Below are 19,931 nucleotides of genomic sequence, written 5' to 3'. Positions count from 1 at the left end.
TCAGTCTGTTTCACTGGTTGCAATAACTTTTTATTTATTTATTTTTGGCTGTGAGGTGTGTGGGATCTTAGTTCCCAGACCAGGGATCAAACCTGGGCCCCTTGCAGAGAAAGCAGAGTCCTAACCACTGGACCACCAGGGAATTCTCAGCACTAATTTATAAATGAAATAAAAATTCATATGAAACTATTTTATAACACCTGTTACAGTGTCGGTTGTTACATTTGTTATTATTCCTATACTGTAACCTGAAGGATTCTCTGTAAAGAGATTTGTAGAAATACTTCTTAGCTAGTAGCTTGATTTTTTTTTTCAAATAAAGCTATTTCAGTTATGTTTGGTTTCATGTGACACACCACTCTAAAACTTAGTGGCTTCAAACAGGGGTCAGCAAACTGCCACCCATGGGTCCAGTTGCCAGTATTTGTAAATAAAGCTTTATCACAACACAGTCATGCTCATTCTCTGTCATATTCTTTGCATTTGCTTTGAGCTACCAGGGCAGAGTTGAGTAGTTGTGACAGAGATGATGCCCATGAGCCTAAAGTATTTACTATCTGGCCCTGTAAGAAAAGGTTTGCCCACTCATGGCTTAAAACAACAATGATATATTATTTCTCACAATCCTGGATGTTGGGAAACTGGGCATTTCTTCTGTTGGCCTCACTTGAATCACTCAAACAGCTGCCATCGTCTGACAGCTTGACTGGGACTGAAGGCCTGAGACACCTTTTCTCAAGTGTCTGGCAGTGGTGATTGGCATCCTCACTCCCCCAGAACTTGGCCTTTATCCCCCAGGAAGGTAATCTGGGATTCTTCCCAGCATTGTGGTCGTGGGGTTCTAAGAAGGCAAGAACAGAAATGCAAGGCCTCTCAAGGCCCAATCTGTGGCATTCATCCCAAAGTGGCATTTTCATCACTGTCTCTAGGTTACAGCAAGTCACTCAGCCAACCTAGATTCAAGTGCTAGGGAAGTAGACTCCGCTTTCTGATGGCAGGAGCAGGACCATCACATTATGAAGGTACATGGACATAAACTAGTGGGTTGCGCTAGGGACCACTGTTAAGATCTACCATAGGCTACTTCACGTGCACTGCTTCTGTGTGGCCTAGAATTGGTTCATATTTTTCAGAAACCAAATTCTGCTGGAACATGAAGGTTGGAATGATCATAATGCCACTATCAGATAAAATCTTCTGTTGTTCTGTTTCACTGGCAGCTTTCCTTAGTGACACCAAAGATCGAGGCCCTCCTGTGCAGTCACAGACCTGGAGAAGTGGGGACAAGGTCCCCTTTGGACATTCCTTGAGAGCATTTGAAAGACCTCTTCAGGTGCAAACCCAGGCTCTTCGAGACTTTGAGAAGGTAAGTCACATGGGTGGATAATCATTATTCCAGTTAGAAGGCATATGGGGATAGTGATGTCTTATAATAATATGACCAATAGTTTAGCTTGGATTATGAGTATTCTTTCCTCTTCATGGATCATAGCTTTGTCATTGGCAAAAGGGCTTGCATAACTCAAAGAAGCTAAAAGCCATACCATACAGGCCCACCTAAGACAGAAGGGTCATAGTGAAGAGGTCTGACAAAATGTGATGCACTGGAGGAGGGAATGGCAAGCCACTCCAGTATTCTTGCTTTTAGAACCCCACAGACAGTATGAAAAGGCAAAAAGATATAACACTGGAAGTTGAGTCCCCCAGATCAGAGGGTGTCCAGTATACTACTGGGGAAGAGTGGAGGACAGTTATTAATAGCTCCAGAAAAAAGGAAGTGGCGGGCCAAAGCAGCAAAGACGCCCAGTTGTGGATGTGTCTGGTGGTGAAAGTAAAGTCCGATGCTATAAAGAACATTGTAACCTGGATTACATAGAAACCTGGAATGAGGTCTATGAATCAAGGTAAATTGGGTGTGTTTAAGCAGGAGATGGCAAGAGGGAACATCAACATCTTAGGAATCAGTGAACTAAAATGGACAGGAATGGGTGAATTTAATTCAGGTGACCATTTTATCTGTTACTGTGGGCAAGAATCTCTTAGAAGAAATGGAATAGCCCTCATAATCAGCAAAGGAGTATGAAATGCAGTACTTGGGTGCAATCTCAGAAATGACAGAATGATCTCAGTTTGTTTCCAAGGCAAACAATTCAAGATCATGGTAATCCAAGTCTATGTCCATCCACTAATACTGAAGTCGAACAGTTCTTTGAAGACCAACAAGACCCTATGGAACTAACACCAAAAAAAAAAAAAAAATGTCCTTTTCATTATAGGGAATTGGAATGCAAAAGTAGGACATCAAGTGACACCTGGAGGAACTGGCAAATTTAGCTTTCAAGTACAGAATGAAGGAGGGCAAAGGATAACAGAGTTTTGCCAAGAGAACACACTGGTCATAGCAAATACCCTCTTCCAACAACAAAAGAGACAACTCTATACATGGACATCACCAGACAGTCAATACTGAAATCAGATCGATTATGTTCTTTGCAGTTGAAGATGGTGCTGCTCTAAACAGTCAGCAAAAACAAGACTAGGAGATGACTGTGGCTCAGATCATGAGCTCCTTATTGCAAAATTCAGGCTTAAATTGAAGAAACTAGGGAAACCACTAGGCCATCAGGTATGACCTAAATCAAATCCCTTATAATTATACAGTGGAGGTAACAAATAGATTTAAGGGATTAGATCTGACAGAGTGCTGGAAGAACTATGTATGGAGGTTTGTAACATTGTACAGGAGGCAGTGATCAAAACCATCTCAAACCAGGCCACTGGCCAGTGCCGCCGCTCCTGCTCCATCTTCCCGGGCCCTGGCAGCTCCACCCTTGCCTCCACCCTCTGACTGAGCTTTGCATGTTCCACTAATCCAGGGAGGTGGCAGGTGGAGGCACCCGGCTTCGGCTACCTCCTAGGGCAGAACACTAACCTGACCATGGCGGGCCTGCTGCGCTTGCCCCAATAAAAGCAATTCCAACCTAAAAAAAAAAAAAAAAAAAAAACCATCTCAAAGAAAAAGTAATGCAAGAAGGCAAAGTGATTGTCTGAGGAGGCCTTACAAATAGCTGAGGAAAGAAGAGAAGCAAAAGGCAAAGGAGAAAAGCAAAGATATACCCAACTGAATGCAGAGTTCCAGAAAATAGCAAGGAGAGATAAGAAAGCCTTCTAAAATGAACAATTAAAGAAACAAAGGAAAACAATAGAGTGGGAAAGACTATAAATCTCTTTAAGAAAACTGGAGATATCAAGGGAATATTTCATGCAAGGATGGGCATAGTAAAGGACAGAAACAGTAAGAACCTAACAGAAGCAGAAGAGATTAAGAAGAGGTGGCAAGAATACACAGATAAACTACCAGAAAGGTCTTAATGACTCAGATAACCATGATGGTGTGGTCACTCACTTAGAGCTGGACATCCTACAGTGTGAAGTCAAGTGGGCCTTAGGAAGCATCACTGTGAACAAGGCTAGTGGAGGTGACAGAATTCCAGCTGAGCTATTTAAAATCCTAAGAGTTGATGCTGTGTAAGTGCTGCACTCAACTATGTTAGCAAATTTGGAAAACTCAGCAGTGGCCACAGGACTGGAAAAGATCAGTTTTCTTTCCAATCCCAAAGAAGGACAATGTCAAAGACTATTCAAACTACTGTACAACTTCACTAATTCACATGCTAGCAAGGTTATACTCAAAGTCCTTCAAACTAGGCTTCAACAGTATACGAACCAAGAACTTCCAGATGTGCAAGCTGCGCTTAGAAAAGGCAGAGGAACCAGAGATCAAATTGCCAACATTCCTTGGATCATAGGGAAAGCAACGGAATTCCAGAGAAACATATACTTCTGCTTCGTTGACTATGCTAAAGACTTTGACTTTTGTGTTGAACACAACTAACCTGTGGAAAGTTCTTAAAGAGATGGGAATACCAGAACGCCTTACTTACCATGGACTGGTTCAAAATTGGGAGAGGAGTACATCAATGTTGTATATTGTCATTCTGCTTTTTCAATTTATATGCAGAGTATATGCATCATGAGAAATGCTGGACTGGATGAATCACAAGCTGGAATCTAGATTGCTGGGAGAAATATCAACAACCTCAGATATGCAGATGATACCACTTTAATGGCAGAAAGTGAAGAGGAACTAATGAGCCTATTGATGAAGGTGAAAGAGGATACTGAAAAAGCTGGCTTGAAACTCAACACTTAAAAAACTAAGATCATTGCATCTGGTCCCATCATTTCATAAATAGATGAGGAAAATGTGGAAGCAGTGACAGATTTTATTTTCTTGGGCTCCAGAATCACTGTGGATGGTGACTGCAACCATGAAATTCAAAGACGCTTGCTCCTTGGAAGAAAATCTATGACCAACCTAGACAGCATATTAAAAAAGCAGAGACATCACTTTGCCAACAAAGGTGCATGTAGTCAAAACTATGGTTTTTCCAGTAGTCATGTACGGGTGTGAATGTTGGAACATAAAGAAGTCTGAGCCCTGAAGGATTGTTGTGTTTGAATTGTGGTGCTGGAGAAGATTCTTGAGAGTCCCTTGGACTGTAAGGATATCAAACCAGTCAATCTTAAAGGAAACCAACCCTGAATATTGGAAGGACTGATGCTGAAACTGAAGCTCCAATACTTTGGTTACTGATTCAAAGAGCTGACTCATTTGAAAAGACCCTGATGCTGAGAAGGATTGAAGGCAGAGAGAAGGGGGCAGAGGATGAGATGGTTAAATAGCATCACCGATTCAATGGTCAGGAATTTGAGTAAATTCCAGGAGATAGTGGATAGAGGATCCTGGAATGCTGCAGTCCATGGGCGGGCAAAGAATTGGATATGACTTAGCGATTGATCAACAATGGCATGAGTATTCTTATCATAACGATGTCTCTTTTAAGAACATTTATCCCAATAAGCTTATGCACTGTTAGCTATGTACTGAGCACTGTGGTTCATGAGCTATCACCTGTACCACTGATTCTGTCATATCATTTTTATCCCTGGATTACGTCTCAGATAAATTTAGGGAGTTTAAATGGCATCCTGAGAATCTGTAGCTTGGCTGTACTGAGCCCAGGAGATCTAGTCAATTGGTTAGCATTACATTCTCTGTTGCTGACTTGGAGCACTCTGGGTATCTGGATGCTGTTTGCACCACAAACAGTTGAGTTGGCTCAACCACAGCCATTTGCTTCTCAACAAGAATTGGCATTGTTGCTTGAAATTCCGGATTTAACTCTTGAAGTGCTCTGCATCTTGATAGGGTTATCCTTAGTGTTGTGTTAGTTGCTCAGTCGTGTCTGACTCTTTGCGACCCCATAGACTGTGGCCTGCCAGGCTCCTCTGTCCATGGAATTCTCCAGGCAAGAATACTGGAGTGGGTTGCCATTCCCTTCTCCAGGGGATCTTCCTGACCTAGGGTTCAAAGCCAGGTCTCCTGCATTGCAGGCAGATTCTTTACTATCTGAGTCACCAAGGAAGCTTGGCCAAAAACAAAATTACTGACAATGTAACACACGCTGCCAGCTTCCTGTGCCCTGGCTTGATCCAAGGAAGTCTGCACAATAGAACCTATCTACTGGAATTTGCAGGTGGCTCAGTGGTAAAGAACCTGCTTGCCAATGCTGGGGACCTGAGAAGCAGGTTGGATCCTTGGGTTGGGAAAATCCCCTGGAGAAGGAAATGGCAACCCACTCCAGTGTTCTTGTCTGGAGAATCCCATGGACAGAGGAGCTTGGAGGGCTACAGTCCACAGGTTCGAAAAGAGTAGGACAGGACTTAGCGACTGAGCACAGCACTGGAATTTGTATGACCTGGAAAAAGCACCCAGGATTTCTCACATCCCTGTGAGCTAAAAAAGGAAAAAGCTCTCTGATGCCCCCTGGGGGTTACCCAGGAATTGGGACACACATGAATATTGTGTAAAAATTGCCCCGAGATGTGTGGGTTTCTTTCATTCTCGAATGGATAGCTTTTGGTATAAAATAATAAACATTTCACTTCAAAAAAGGGTTACTAAAGCAGTATTGACATGAGTTTACCCCCCATTTTTCTCAATGTGTAAATGGAAATGTTTCACTAGGACCTAATGTACCAGACATTCCTGTGGATAAAGAATATGTTCCATATAATGTGTGCCTGAGAACTGAAACAGCCTACTCTTGGTTTTTTCTTTTTCTTTTTGCTCAGAGTTGTCATGGTTACTGTTTTTTTTTTTTTTTAAAGACAGAGTTTGAATATTAAATGGCTTTCGAGGACCAAACCTCTGAACAGCTGTGGTGCTGGTGGTAGGAGTGGGGGTGGTACCATCCAACCCCTTCCTCTTTGTTCACCTTTTGCATCAGCTGCAGTGCAGAAAGGGTGAGCAGAGCTGTGTGCGTGTGTTCTATGTATGTTAAGTTGCTTCAGTCGTGTCTGACTCCTTGCGACCATATGGACTATAGCCCCCAGGCTCCTCTGTCCAAGGGATTCTCCAGGCAAGAATACTGGAGTGGATTGCCATGCTCTCCTCCAGGGATCTTCCCAACCCAGGGATCGAACCAGCATCTCTTATGGCTCCCGCATCAGCTGGTGGGTTCTTTACCACTAGTGTCACCTGCAGCACCCCTCAAAGCTGTGTGGGTACTCGCTGAAAGGCAGTCTGCCTGCATGTGCCTTGTGGTTGAGTGGTGATTTGGCCTGTAGAAATGAAGGATGTCACTTCCATGGATAGGATGGATGGCCAGATGCTATGAGAGAGGAAAAAATAATAGGCTGAGCTGGTTGATGAGCAGGGATCAGCTGACTTTCAAATGTGGAGTCCTAAGTCTTTTTCTCTTAGCATTCAGGTCTAACATCGCTGATTAGTCTTTATTGCTCAATGCTGGGAACCATTGATAGAAATCAAGCTAGGATACAGTTGTTGTTTTTCAGTCACTAAGTCATGTCTGACTCCTTGTGACCCCATGGACTGAAGCTGGCCAGGCTCCTCTGTCCTCCCCTATCTCTTGGAGTTTGCTCAGATTTATGTCCATTGAGTCGGTGATGCTATCTAACCATCTCATGCTCTGCTGCCCTCTTCTCCTTTTGCATTCTATCTTTCCCAGCATCAAAGTCTTTTCCAATGAGTCAGCTCTTTGCATCAGGTGGCCAAAGTATTGGAGCACTTGATGCAAAGATGAAGAGAAAAGGCCAATAAGAGATATATCTTAAATATCTCCCCTCTACCTGACAAGCACTAAGTAAATAACAGAAAGGCTACAACATACATTTTTTTTTTTTTTACAACATACGTATTTGTCAGAAAGGTCATTGTCAGTAAACCAAGCTGTGTCCTGCTCACAGGTCTTTTCATTCTTACATCCATTCATCCATCCATCTGTTCTGTAGACTTTGAATGATAGCACCTGCTGTATGAAGAACCTCCATGAAAGGATTTGAAAATTAGAGGAGATATTAGTTAGAAAAGAAGTGTAGGAGGGAGAGGGACACATTCCAATGTTCTACCCTAAAACTCTAAATAACATTATATTTTCTCTAAAATTTAAATCATGCATTCAGTAGCCTTGGGATAAAAGTTGAGAGCTATACTTGGAAAGGGGAAGGGGAAATATTAATGTTGAAGGTTTTGTGCCAAAGAAGGGTCAGCTCCTCCAGGGCATGAAGCAAACATCCAGGGGATACAGGCCTGGGCTGAGTAGTCAGGAATCGATCTGTCTTAGTCCACTCAGACTGCTATAACTGAGACTGGGCAGCTTACAAATAACAAAACTTTATTTCTCACAGTCTTGGAGGCTGGAAGTCCAAGAATGGGGCACCAGCATGGTGGTTTAGATGATAAAGAATTCACCTGCCATGCAGGAGACTTGGGTTTGATCCCTGGATTGGGAAGATCCCCTGTAGAAGAGAATGGCAACCCACTCCAGTATTCTTGCTTGGAGAATTCCATGGACAGAAGAGTCTGGTGGGCTACAGTCCATGAGGTTGCAAAGAATCTGACATGACTGAGCCACTAACACTTTCACTGTCATGGTTACCTTCTGGTGAGGGCCCTTTTATTGGCTCATTGCTGATGCCTTCTCACTATTTTCTTACCTGGCAGAAGGCGTTAGAGATCTTTCTGAAGCTTCTTTTATAAGATACTAATCCCAAAGGCCTATCTCCTAACACACTACCATCGTCAACGAGGAGTAGGATTTCAGCATATGAATGAGGGGGCTTGTGCATTCAGACCATGACACCATCCTGCCTTTAGTTATCCTGCAACAAACACTTGACCACTGTAAATAAAATGCCATTCCTATCCTTAGTTATAATCTACTGGGAAGTACAGACATTGCATTAAGTATAATACAAGGTGTCCTTATCATAAAGATAAGGACAGTGCACTCTGAGATCTTGAGAGAGAAAGTTTAATTTTATTAAAGGACAGAGAAGGGCAGCCAATCAGAGGACACATCTCCTGGGGGCTGCACATTGAGTGAGGTCTTAAAATTCAAATTAGATTTTTACCAGTCAGAGAAGGAGATAGTAATATTCCAGATGGAGGGGAGATTTGGGTGAAAGGAAGAGAAGCAGATTCATAAATAGACTGGGCTAGATGGATGCTATGGTCTGAATGTTTGTGTTTCCTCCAAATTCATATGTTGAGATCCAGACCCCTAGAGATGATGGCACAGGGGGGTGGGGCCTTTGGAAGGTGCTTAAGTCATGATGGGGGAGCACTCATAGATGAGATTAGTCCTTATAAAAGAGGCTCCAATTATACAGAATTATAATTATCAGAAATATAAAAGGCACAAATGTATGATACAGTAATATATGTGCTTCTTTGTTAATCTTTAAATAACAATGTCTACCAGTGTACCTAATAATTAAACTTAAGTAATGATAGGTATTAAATGTCATTTTGAAATCTACAACAATAGTAATGCATCATGAAAATATCTTCAATTTCTATGGAAACAGACTCTGCCACTGCTGTCCACATTCATAATGGAAAAAAACATGTAAATAAAAATGTCACTTTTCTCACTAAAAAAAAAAAAAAAAAAAAAAAATGCTCCAGAGAGATCCCTAGCCCCTTCCACCATGGAGGATATAAGGAGACATCTGTGACCCAGAAGAGAACCCTCCCCTGGCCAGGCTGGAACTATGATCTTAGACTTCTAGGCTCCAGAACTGTGAGAAATAAACTTCAGTTGTTTACAAGCTACCCAGTCTGTGGGATTTCCCTAAAGCAGCCTGAACAGACTTAGTCAAGGGAGGTAAGGAGGGAGACTTGGAGCAAGGAAAGAAGTAATAGTAAAGGTATTTAATCAGTAAAAAGTAATTGATCAGTAATATGATGGCTTCTGAAATATTTGTTGGTGTAGGAAATTCTAAGGGAAAGAGCCTTTGATTCCAGAGTAAGCAATAATGAACTAAAAATGTAAATACTGGTACATTATGGAAAATACAATATTGGTCAATTAACAAGTGGAAGTGACAGCATCTTTCTTCAGTATGTTGATGCAGGAAGAAGGAGCAAAGGGAACAGAGCTTCCAAGATACAGTTTCTTCCCTTTTCTTGCATTCTCTGTCCCTGACCAACAGTATGAATGGGTAGAGAAGGATGAACAGGGTGAGAGGGTCAGAAATAGTGACACAGGTGAGCCTATTCAACTTTACTCTGGTAGGTGTAAATTAACAGGTATTGTTTCCCATGGTAAAAAGAGTTTTGCTTAGTATGTATGCTTCATTTGTACTTTTTGAATGAGTGAATTAATTTTAAACCTTGTCAACTTTGTTTTATTATTATTAAAAATATTTATTTATTCGTTTATTTGGCTGCACCAGGTCTTGGTTGCAGCACAAGGGATCTAGTTTCCTGACAGTCTTAGCCACTGGACCACCAGGAAGGCCCCATCGGATTTGTTGTAAAGACACTCCCCTCTCTGCCCCATTGCCAGAGGATACATTGATGGAGTGATTTCTGTTCTTTCCAGAACTGTAGACTTGAGAAGTGGGTTAAGTGCCTCTCAAAATAAATTGCCTTATTTTGTCTTTATGCACCTGCATGAAACAAGCATCATTGTCCCTGTTTTTAAATGAGGAACCCAAAAAGCCCAGAACCAGATGGCTTCACAGCTGAATTTTACTAAAAATTTAGAGAAGAGCTAACACCTATCCTACTCAAACTCTTCCAGAAAATTGCAGAGGAAGGTAAATTTCCAAACTCATTCTATGAGGCCACCATCACCCTAATACCAAAACCAGACAAAGATGCCACAAAAAAGAAAAAAGAAAACTACAGGGCAATATCACTGATGAACATAGATCCAAAAATCCTTAACAAAATTCTAGCAAACAGAATCCAACAACATATTAAAAAGATCATACATCATGACTAAGTGGGCTTTATCCCAGGGATGCAAGGATTCTTCAATACTCACAAACAATCAATGTGATACACCACATTAACAAATTGAAAGATAAAAAACCATGTGATTATCTCAATAGATGCAGAGAATGCCTTTGACAAAATTCAACATCTGTTTATGATTAAAAACCCTCCAGAAAGCAGGCATAGAAGGTACATACCTCAACATAATAAAAGTCATATATGATAAACCCACAGCAAACGTTATCCTCAATGGTGAAAAATTGAAAACATTTCCCCTAAAGTCTGGGACAAGACAAGGATGCCCACTCGTACCACTACTACTCAACATAGTTTTGGAAGTTTTAGCCACAGCAATAAGAGAAGAAAAAGAAATGAAAGGAATCCAGATTGGAAAAGAAGAAGTAAAACTCTCACTGTTTGCAGATGACATGATCCTCTACATAGAAAATCCTAAAGACTCTACCAGAAAATTACTAGCGCTAATCAATGACTATAGTAAAGTTGCAGGATATAAAATCAACACATAGAAATCCCTTGCATTCCTATACACTAACAATGAGAAAACAGAAAGAGAAATTAAGGAAACAATTCCATTCACCATTGCAATGAAAAGAATAAAATACTTAGGAATAAATCTACCCAAAGAAACAAAAGACCTATATATAGAAAACTATAAAACACTGATGAAAGAAATCAAAGATGATACAAATAGATGGAGAAATATACCATGTTCATGGATCAGAAGAATCAATATAGTGGAAATGAGTATACTACCCAAAGCGATATATAGACTCAAGGCAATCCCTATCAAGCTACCGGTGGTATTCTTCAGTGAACTAGAACAAATAATTTCACAGTGTGTATGGAAATACAAAAAAACTCAAATAGCCAAAGCAATCTTGAGAAAAAAGAATGGAACTGGAGGAATCAACCTGCCTGACTTCAGGCTATACTACAGAGCCACAATCATTAAGACAGTATGGTTCTGGCACAAATACAGAAATATAGATCAATGGGACAAAATAGGAAGCCCAGAGATAAAGCCACACACCTATGGATACCTTATCTTTGACAAAGGAGGCAAGAATATACAATGGAGAAAAGACAATCCTTTTAACAAGTGGTGCTGGGAAAACTGGTCAACCACTTGTAAAAGAATGCAACTAGAACACTTCCTAACACCATACACAAAAATAAACTCAAAATGGATTAAAGATCTAAATGTAAGACCAGAAATTATAAAACTCCTAGAGGAAAACATAGCAAAACACTCTCTGACATAAATCACAGCAGGATCCTCTATGACCCACCTCCCAGAGTAATGGAAATAAAAGCAAAAATAAACAAATGGGACCTAGTTAAACTTAAAAGCTTTTGCACAACACAGGAAACTATAAGCAAGGTGAAAAGACAGCCTTCAGAATGGGAGAAAATAATAGCATATGAAGCAATGGACAAAAAATTAATCTCAAAAAATACAAGCAACTCCTGCAGCTCAATTCCAGAAAAATAAGCGACACAATTAAAAAAATGGGCCAAAGAACTCAACAGACATTTCTCCAAAGAAGACATACAGATGGCTAACAAACACATGAAAAGATGCTCAGCATCACTCATCATCAGAGAAATGCAAATCAAAACCACAATGAGGTACCATCTCGTGCCAGTCAAAATGGCTGCTATCAAAAAGTCTACAAATAATAAATGCTGGAGAGGTTGTGGAGAAAAAGGAACCCTCTTACACTGTTGGTGGGAATGCAAACTAGTACAGCCACTATGCAGAACAGTGTGGAGATTCCTTAAAAAACTGGAAATAGGACTGCCATATGACCCAGCAATCCCACTCCTGGGCATACACACTGAGGAAATCAGAATTGAAAGAAACACATGTGCCCCAGTGTTCATCACAGCACTGTTTACAATAGCCAGGACATGGAAGCAACCTAGATGCCCATCAGCAGATGAATGGATAAGAAAGCTGTGGTACATATACACAATGGAGTATTACTCAGCCATTAAAAAGAATACATTTGAATCAGTTCTAATGAGATGGATGAAACTGGAGCCCATTATACAGAGTGAAGTAAGCCAGAAAGAAAAACACCAATACAGTATATTAATGCATATATATGGAATTTAGAAAGATGGTAACAATGACCCTATATGCGAGACAGCAAAAGAGACACAAATGTAAAGAACAGACTTTTGGACTCTGTGGGAGAAGGTGATGGTGGGATGATTTGAGAGAATAGCATTGAAACATGTATATTATCATATGTGAAATAGATCACCAGTCCAGGTTTGATGCATGAGACAGGATACTCAGGGCTGGTGCACTGGGATGACCCAGAGGGATGGGATGGGGGGGTGGGTGGGAGGGAGATTCAGGGCGGGGAACACATGTACACCCATGGCTGATCCATGTGAGTGTATGGCAAAACCCACCACAATATTGTGAAGTAATTAGCCTCCAATTAAAATTAAAAAAAAATAATTGATGGACCCAGGGCACATAGAAATTGTGACTTTCAGAATCTTAGAGTTTATATACCACGTCCTGACAGGTGATTGGGTTATTTTACACAGTCATAAGTCAAATGGCCACAGTCATGTGTTGAGAAAAATTCATTCCTCTATGCTTTCTCACTGATCACAGCACCCAACCTATCCCCAGCATCTCTGGGATGAGTGAGACAGGAGCAGCACATAGATAATACTAGCTAACCTGTGTTGACCACTTCCTGTGTGTCAAGTAGGGTTCTAAGTATCAATATGTACAGTATCATCTCATTTAGTGCTTATGGCAACCCTGTGAAGAAAGCATGATCATCACCCCAATTTATAGCTGAGGAAATAAAGGTACAAAGACAGTAACAAAGGAACTTACCAAATGTCTCATAATACACTGAGAATACTTGACATTTTTTGTGACCTAAAACAGTAAGTGCTTTCTGGTTGGTGATAATGAAAGTACTGGCTCATATGGGACTGGAGTCATGAACTCCTCCTATTTAGATGGGCACAGAGTACAGTTTCATCTTTCTCAGGTAAATTGTAAATCCATTTTGTCTCCCAATATTCTCCATCAGTTCAGTTCATAGTTCAGTCGCTCAGTAGTGTCCGACTCTTTGTGACCCCATGAACCGCAACACGCCAGGCCTCCCTGTCCATCACCAACTCCCAGAGTCTACCCAAACTCATGTCCATTGAGTCGGTGATGCCATCCAACCATCTCATCCTCTGTCGTCCCCTTATCCTCCTGCCTTCAATCTTTCCCAACATCAGGGTCTTTTCAAATGAGTCAACTCTTAGCAACAGGTGGCCAAAATATTGGAGTTTCAGCTTCAACATCAGTCCTTCCAATGAACTCCCAGGACTGATTTCTCCATCATATGCTTTCTATTCTGTAATTTTGAACTGCTTGCAATTAAAAGCTGTTTCATACTTCCCAGTCTTTGTTCCAGCTGTTTCCTCTGCCTGGAATACCTTTTCTCTCCTATTCTTTACCTGGTTAAAGCCTGCTTATCCTTTAAGTTTTAGTGCAGGGCCTATTTTTTCTTTGTCTTTAGGATGCCTACCCTAATTCTCCAACCTCAAAGTATATACCTAGATTCTAGGCAGTTCAAGGGCAGAGAAACCTCTTCTTCTTCTTCTTCTTCTAGTCTCTAGAACCTAGCATAATCAGAGTACACAGTAAGCGCTCAGTAGATGTTCATCAACTAAGCTAAACTTGTTGAAAAGTGTTGACAATTGTTATGTTGTATTTGTATTCCCCCTGGCCTCTGCTTCAGTATTCACTGAGTAAGTAAAAGAATTCTGAGGAGGGTATAGGCAAAAGAGTCGGACACAACTTAGCAACTAAACAATAACAAGACACTTTTTATACACTTAACATATTTTATTTTAGTTCTTCTTCGGTTTCTTTTCCTAACTTATGAGATAGATATTATATTACATTCATTATATGAATGAGGAGACCAATACTCAAAGAACTCCATGAAAGCTATAAAGTGGCAGAGCCACAGTAATGCCAAGAGTCAAGGTTCTTGGGGAAATGAAAGGACTATTCAGAAGGAGAGGTTACATTAGTGAAATGTGTGCAGTTTGGTTTTGTGCAGAGAATTAAATGTCAAATGCTACAGAAAAGCCATGGAGTTAGTGGATATTTGTGGTTTTAAGGTCTAGAGGAGGCCTCCACTGCCCTCCCTTGTTTACACATTCTCTAATAATGTTGTCTTTAACATGAAAATGCCAGCTAGACCAGCTGCAATGTTTGCTTAATTATAGTTTGAACCTAGCTTTTCCGGGCAGTCTGAATCCAACCACAGTGAGTCAGCCTGTTGAGGCCCCACCCATCCTGGCCGACTTTTCCATTTGGGTCTTGAAGTCTGGTGTGAAGGTGGGGATGAGTCCTAAAATGAACTTTTCTACCTTTATGGAGATCTGAGTTATCACATCCTGGGTTTCCTGTTCTAGTTTAAGCGAATCTGGGTCATGTCGCTTCTGCCTTTAGGTCAAGCCATTTCAAGTGCTTCTTGAGTTTCTCTGTAATTATACCCTTAGAAAATGAATGCTACTGGTTAAGTGCATTTTCTTTTTTTCTTGTTTAATTTTTAAGTGGCATTTATCTTCCTCAAACCACAGTGCCCCAGGCATACTGGTATTCATTTGACTACTGTCTTGAGACTTTCACAAAGTTATTAGATGAGAAGGGAAGGAGAGTAAATCCTAAAGTTTTGGCAGTCATAAGCACAGAATATTTTTCTTCTTGTTAAGCATGACTTTTCAGTGGGATTCCACACAGTCATTCCACAGAACTTGGGCAACTTTCATTCCTAAGCAACATTGCCAAAAATAGGCATCAAATGAATCACGTTTTTCTTAAGAACTATAAATAAAAAGAATGACTCTTAGCGCTGTAGATGATGCAGAGATATATATGAGTTACCATTCTCAGAGAGTATATACTCTGATTAGGGACATAAGAAATTTAAATTACACAAAATTTAACTTAAATAACATCTAAGGGAACAGAATTTCCTGGTGGCTCAGATGGTAAAGAATCTGCCTGCAATGCAGGAAACCTGGGTTCGATTCCTGGGTTGGGAAGATCCCCTGGAGTAGGGAATGGCAATCCACTCCAGTATTCTAGCCTGGAGAATGCCACGGACAGAGGAGCCTGGTGGGCTATAGTCTATGGGGTCACAAAGAGTCAGACACAACTAAGCGACTAACACTAATACACACATATGCATGTAACAGAGCATCATAGAGCAATATACTGGCTTGGAAGGATGTCTGTAATAACAGTTACAAATTTAAGAATAAACAACAACAACAATTTGAGTATTACATAAAATAAGATCTCATTTAAAATTTCTTTCATTTTTATACCATTTTTAAAGGTTACTTTCCATTTCCATTATTAAAAATATTGGCTATTTTCTCTATTTTATATAATACATCCTTGAGCCTATCTCACACCCAACAGTTTGTCTCTGTCACTCCCTCACCCCCATATTGTCCCTCCCTCCCCACTGGTAACTACTAGTTTATTCTCTATATCTGTGAGTCTCCTTGTGTTGTTTTATATTTACTAGTTTGTTGTATTTTTTTATATTTCACATAGAAGTGATATCATAGTATTTATAAGCTCTCATTTTTGAGGGAGAAAAAATAGAAATGTCTGGAAGGACATATACCAAAATATTTAAAGTGATTAGGTCTGGGTGAGAGGATGAGCCATGCTTTTTGCCTTCTTTGGAACTTTTTGTATTATCTAAATTTTGTGCATTCACTTTGTTTGTCTAATTATTCAACAAATATTTCTAAAATGCTTACTATATACAGCATAGTGTCTTAAGCACTGCAGATACAGTAATGGATATGCTGACTTGGTTCCTGCCCTTACAGAGCTTACAGATTAACCAATTATAACAGAATTTAATCATCACAATGCTTTGGAAGCACTCAGCAGGGGCCCTTACCTAGACTTTAGGATCAGATAGTCTTTCTTTGGGCTTCCCCGGCAGCTTGATGGTAAAGAATCCACCCTCAATGCAGAAGATGTGGTTTTAATCCCTGGGTCAGGAAGATCCCCTGGAGGAGAGCATGGCAGCCTACTCCAGTATTCTTGCCTGGAGAATCCCCATGGACAAAGGAGCCTGGTGGGCTACAGTCTATAGGGTGGCAAAGAGTCGGGCATGACTGAAGTGATTAAACATGCATGCATGCAGGCTTCCTTTAGTAGTGCTTCCCAGGTGGCACCAGTGGTAAAGAACCCACTTGCCAATGCAGGAGACCTAAGAGACGCAGGTTCGAACCCTGGGTTGGGGAGACCTGGAGGAGAGCATAGCAACCCACTCCAGTATCCTTGCCTGGAGAATTCCATGGACAGAGGGGCCTGGCAGGCTATAGTCCATGGGGTCACACAGAGTCGGACATGACTGAATCAACTTAGCATGCACACAGGCTTCTTTAGTGGGTAATAACTAAATCAAGTCCTTAGGGGCTAGTTGGAGATAGTGAAGTCAAAGCTGAGTGGAAATTGAAGAGGAATGACTTTGCAGGCTTACACTGCTACCCTAAAAAGTCCTGGAGGCAGCAGAGAGCAAGTTCAGAAACAGAAGGCTTTTTGTCATGGCGGAAGCACTAGAGTGTTGACTGGGATTCAAGTTGGTTTTATCTCCTCCTCTTTACTCTGAACTCACGGTCAAAGCCTTATTGTTACAGCCATGGTTGTTCATGGTATCACTTTGAACTCAGCTCTTATGCCTAGAAAAAGTCCTAACTGTGCATTTAAAATCACCTTCTTCGCTAGGGAAAATGGAGAAAGAATGAATGAAAATTTAGAACAGTAAATGAGGCCATAAATTTACACATTCCCCCTGAATACGAAAAGCTCAGCAAACAATCTTTCTGGGTCCAATGAGTTGTAAACAAGCAACAGTAACTCCTGCTGGTATTGGTCAGGCCAAACTGCTGGAGAATCTAGTCTGGAGTCTAGTTCTTGGAACTGCCAGCACCAGTGCAGCACAACTGTTGTTTTGGCATGGAGCTCATTTAACTGTCTCTGACAGAGCTATTTCTGGCTGGGCCATTTATTTTTGGTGACCAGGGAAGTTGTTATGTGTTTTGTTTTGTTTTTATATAGTTTGTAGTGCTTTATTGTGGTGATGACGACACTGGGTTATTCCAGGATTGGGGGTGATATGGGTATGTATCCATGGTGGGGGAAGACAGCAGAGACTTCACTGGAACCCCTGTCCTAACTACACAATGACACTGCCTAAGACAGGGTTTATTTATCGACCTGATGTAATGGCTCTGTTGTTAGCTGTCCTGCCATCAGGCCAGTTATTTCAAGAAGAGGCTGTGTAAAGGATGGGTATTTGTATGCTTCTGGATTTAAGGGGGAAAAAACTAATGATATTGTTAATATTTTGGCATTTAAAAAACTCTGAACTTCAGGGATTATGTTGAAATATAAGAAACAGAGTTTCAAAAGAGCAATTTGTTTATTTTGCAACCCAAAAGAAAAAAAGCGAGATGTTTACAGAGTTCTCAGTCTGCTTTCTGAGGCAGGCGTCAACAGCTGACTTCTGGAACATCAGACAGAAACCTTGTGTGGAGGTGAAAGACCAAGTTAATCGACTTTGATTGACATTTTCCTTATTAGAATGTTCTGCAGAAGTTATGCATATTCTTCAGAGCAGCCTAATGAGTATGTTCCTCCTGTGTCAAAATATAAAGTGGACTGTGTGTTCTTTCTATTTTACTGTAAGGATGTAACAAAACTTTAATTTTTGATTGTTGATGTTGTTCTTCAGTCACTCAGTCGTGTCTGACTCTGCGACCCCACGGACTGCAGCACACCAGTCTTCCCTCTCCTTCACCATCTCCCGAAGCTTGCTCAAACGCAAGTCCATTGAGTCAATGATGCATCCAACCAACTCATCCTCTGTCGTTCCCTTCTTCTCTTACCTTTAATCTTTCCAGGCCTCAGGGTTTTTACTGATGAGTCAGCTCTTCACATCAGGTGGCCAAAGTATTGGAGCTTCAACTTCAGCATCAGTCCTTCCAATGAATATTCAGGACTGATTTCCTTAGGATTGACTGGTTTGATCTTCTTGCAGTCCAAGGGACTCTCAAGAGTCTTCTCCAACACCACAGTTCAAAAACATCAATTCTTTGGTGCTCAGCCTTCTCTTAGTCCCACTCTCACATCTATACTTGACTACTGGAAAAACATAGCTTTGACTATATGGACCTTTGTTGGCAAGGTAATGTCTCTGCTTTTTAATATGCTGTCCAACTTTTCTTCCAAGGAGCAGGTATCTTTTAATTTCATGGCTGCAGTCACCATTGGCAGTGATTTTGGAGCCCAAGAAAATACGCTGCTTTTGAATACCCTGTTTAGGTGTATCATAGCTTTTCTTCCAAGGAGCAAGTGTCTTTTAATTTCATGGCTGCAGTCACTGTCCACAGTGACTTTTGGAGGCCAAGTCTGTCACTCTTTCTATTGTTTCCTCATCTGTTTGCCATGAAGTGATGAGACCGGTTGCCATGATCTTGGTTTTTTGAATGCTGAGTTTTAAGTCAGCTTTTTCACTCTCGTCTTTCACTTTCATCAAGAGGCTTTTTAGTTCCTCTTAGCCTTCTGCCAAAAGGGTGGTGTCATCTGCATATCTGAGGTTATTGGTATTTCTCCTGGAAATCTTGATTCCTGTTTGTGCTTCATCCAGCCTGGCATTTCACAAATGTATTCTACATATAAGTTAAATAGGCAGAGTGACAATATATAGCCTTGATGTACTTCTTTCCTGATATGGAACCAGTCTGTTGGTCCATGTCCAGTTCTAACTGTTGCTTCTTAACCTGCATACAGATTTCTCAGGAGGCAGATAAGGTGGTCTGGTATTACCATCTCTTGAAGAATTTTCAAGTTTATTGTGATCCACATAGTCAAAGGCTTTGGCATAGTCAATGAAGCAGAAATAGATGTTTTTTTTCTGGAATTCTCTTGCCTTTTCTATGATCCAACAAATGTTGACAATTTAATCTCTGGTTCCTCTGGCTTTTCTAAATCCAGCTTGAACATCTGGAGGTTCTCAGTTCACATACTGTTGAAGCCTTGCTTGGAGAATTTTGAGCATAACCTTGCTAGTGTGTGAAATGAGTGCAATTCTAACTTTTGATAGAACATAGTAATCCATGAGTATTTAATAGTGAGGGCCACTTAGAGTATACATTATTTAGTCTTTATGTTAGAACCCCATAATCTAAGTAGGAATTGATATACATTTAGAAATGGTCAGTTCTAAATAATTTGCTTTGAATTGAATTGAATTGAACTTGAATTGGATCTTTGTCGTTAAAGAATACTTTGTAAAGGCGAAGGACTGTACATATTATTTCTCCCAGCTTTGGTTTTCTTTCTTCTTCTTTTTTAAAATAACAGCTTTATTGAAATATAATTTACATATAGGATTCATCCTTTTAAAGTATACAGTTCCTTATCTTTTGTATATTCAGTGAGCTGTGCAACAGTTCCCTCTAT

General features: G+C 40.6%; 1 protein-coding gene across 13 annotated transcripts in view; it reads left to right on the top strand.

Moving 5' to 3' along the window:
- The window catches only part of PDE4DIP (phosphodiesterase 4D interacting protein), a 241,574-nt gene that overhangs the window by 59,791 nt on the left and 161,852 nt on the right, over positions 1-19,931 (top strand). For all 13 annotated transcript variants that reach the window (XM_065905939.1, XM_065905948.1, XM_065905883.1 and 10 more), the window contains exon 3: positions 1,221-1,366. In XM_065905939.1, coding sequence (XP_065762011.1) covers positions 1,221-1,366 — 146 coding nt within the window. The remainder of the gene's footprint in view (positions 1-1,220; positions 1,367-19,931) is intronic.

The sequence above is a fragment of the Muntiacus reevesi genome, chromosome 1, assembly GCF_963930625.1.
Source record: "Muntiacus reevesi chromosome 1, mMunRee1.1, whole genome shotgun sequence".
Lineage (NCBI taxonomy): Eukaryota > Metazoa > Chordata > Mammalia > Artiodactyla > Cervidae > Muntiacus > Muntiacus reevesi.
This window is presented reverse-complemented; position numbering and strand designations above follow the sequence as displayed.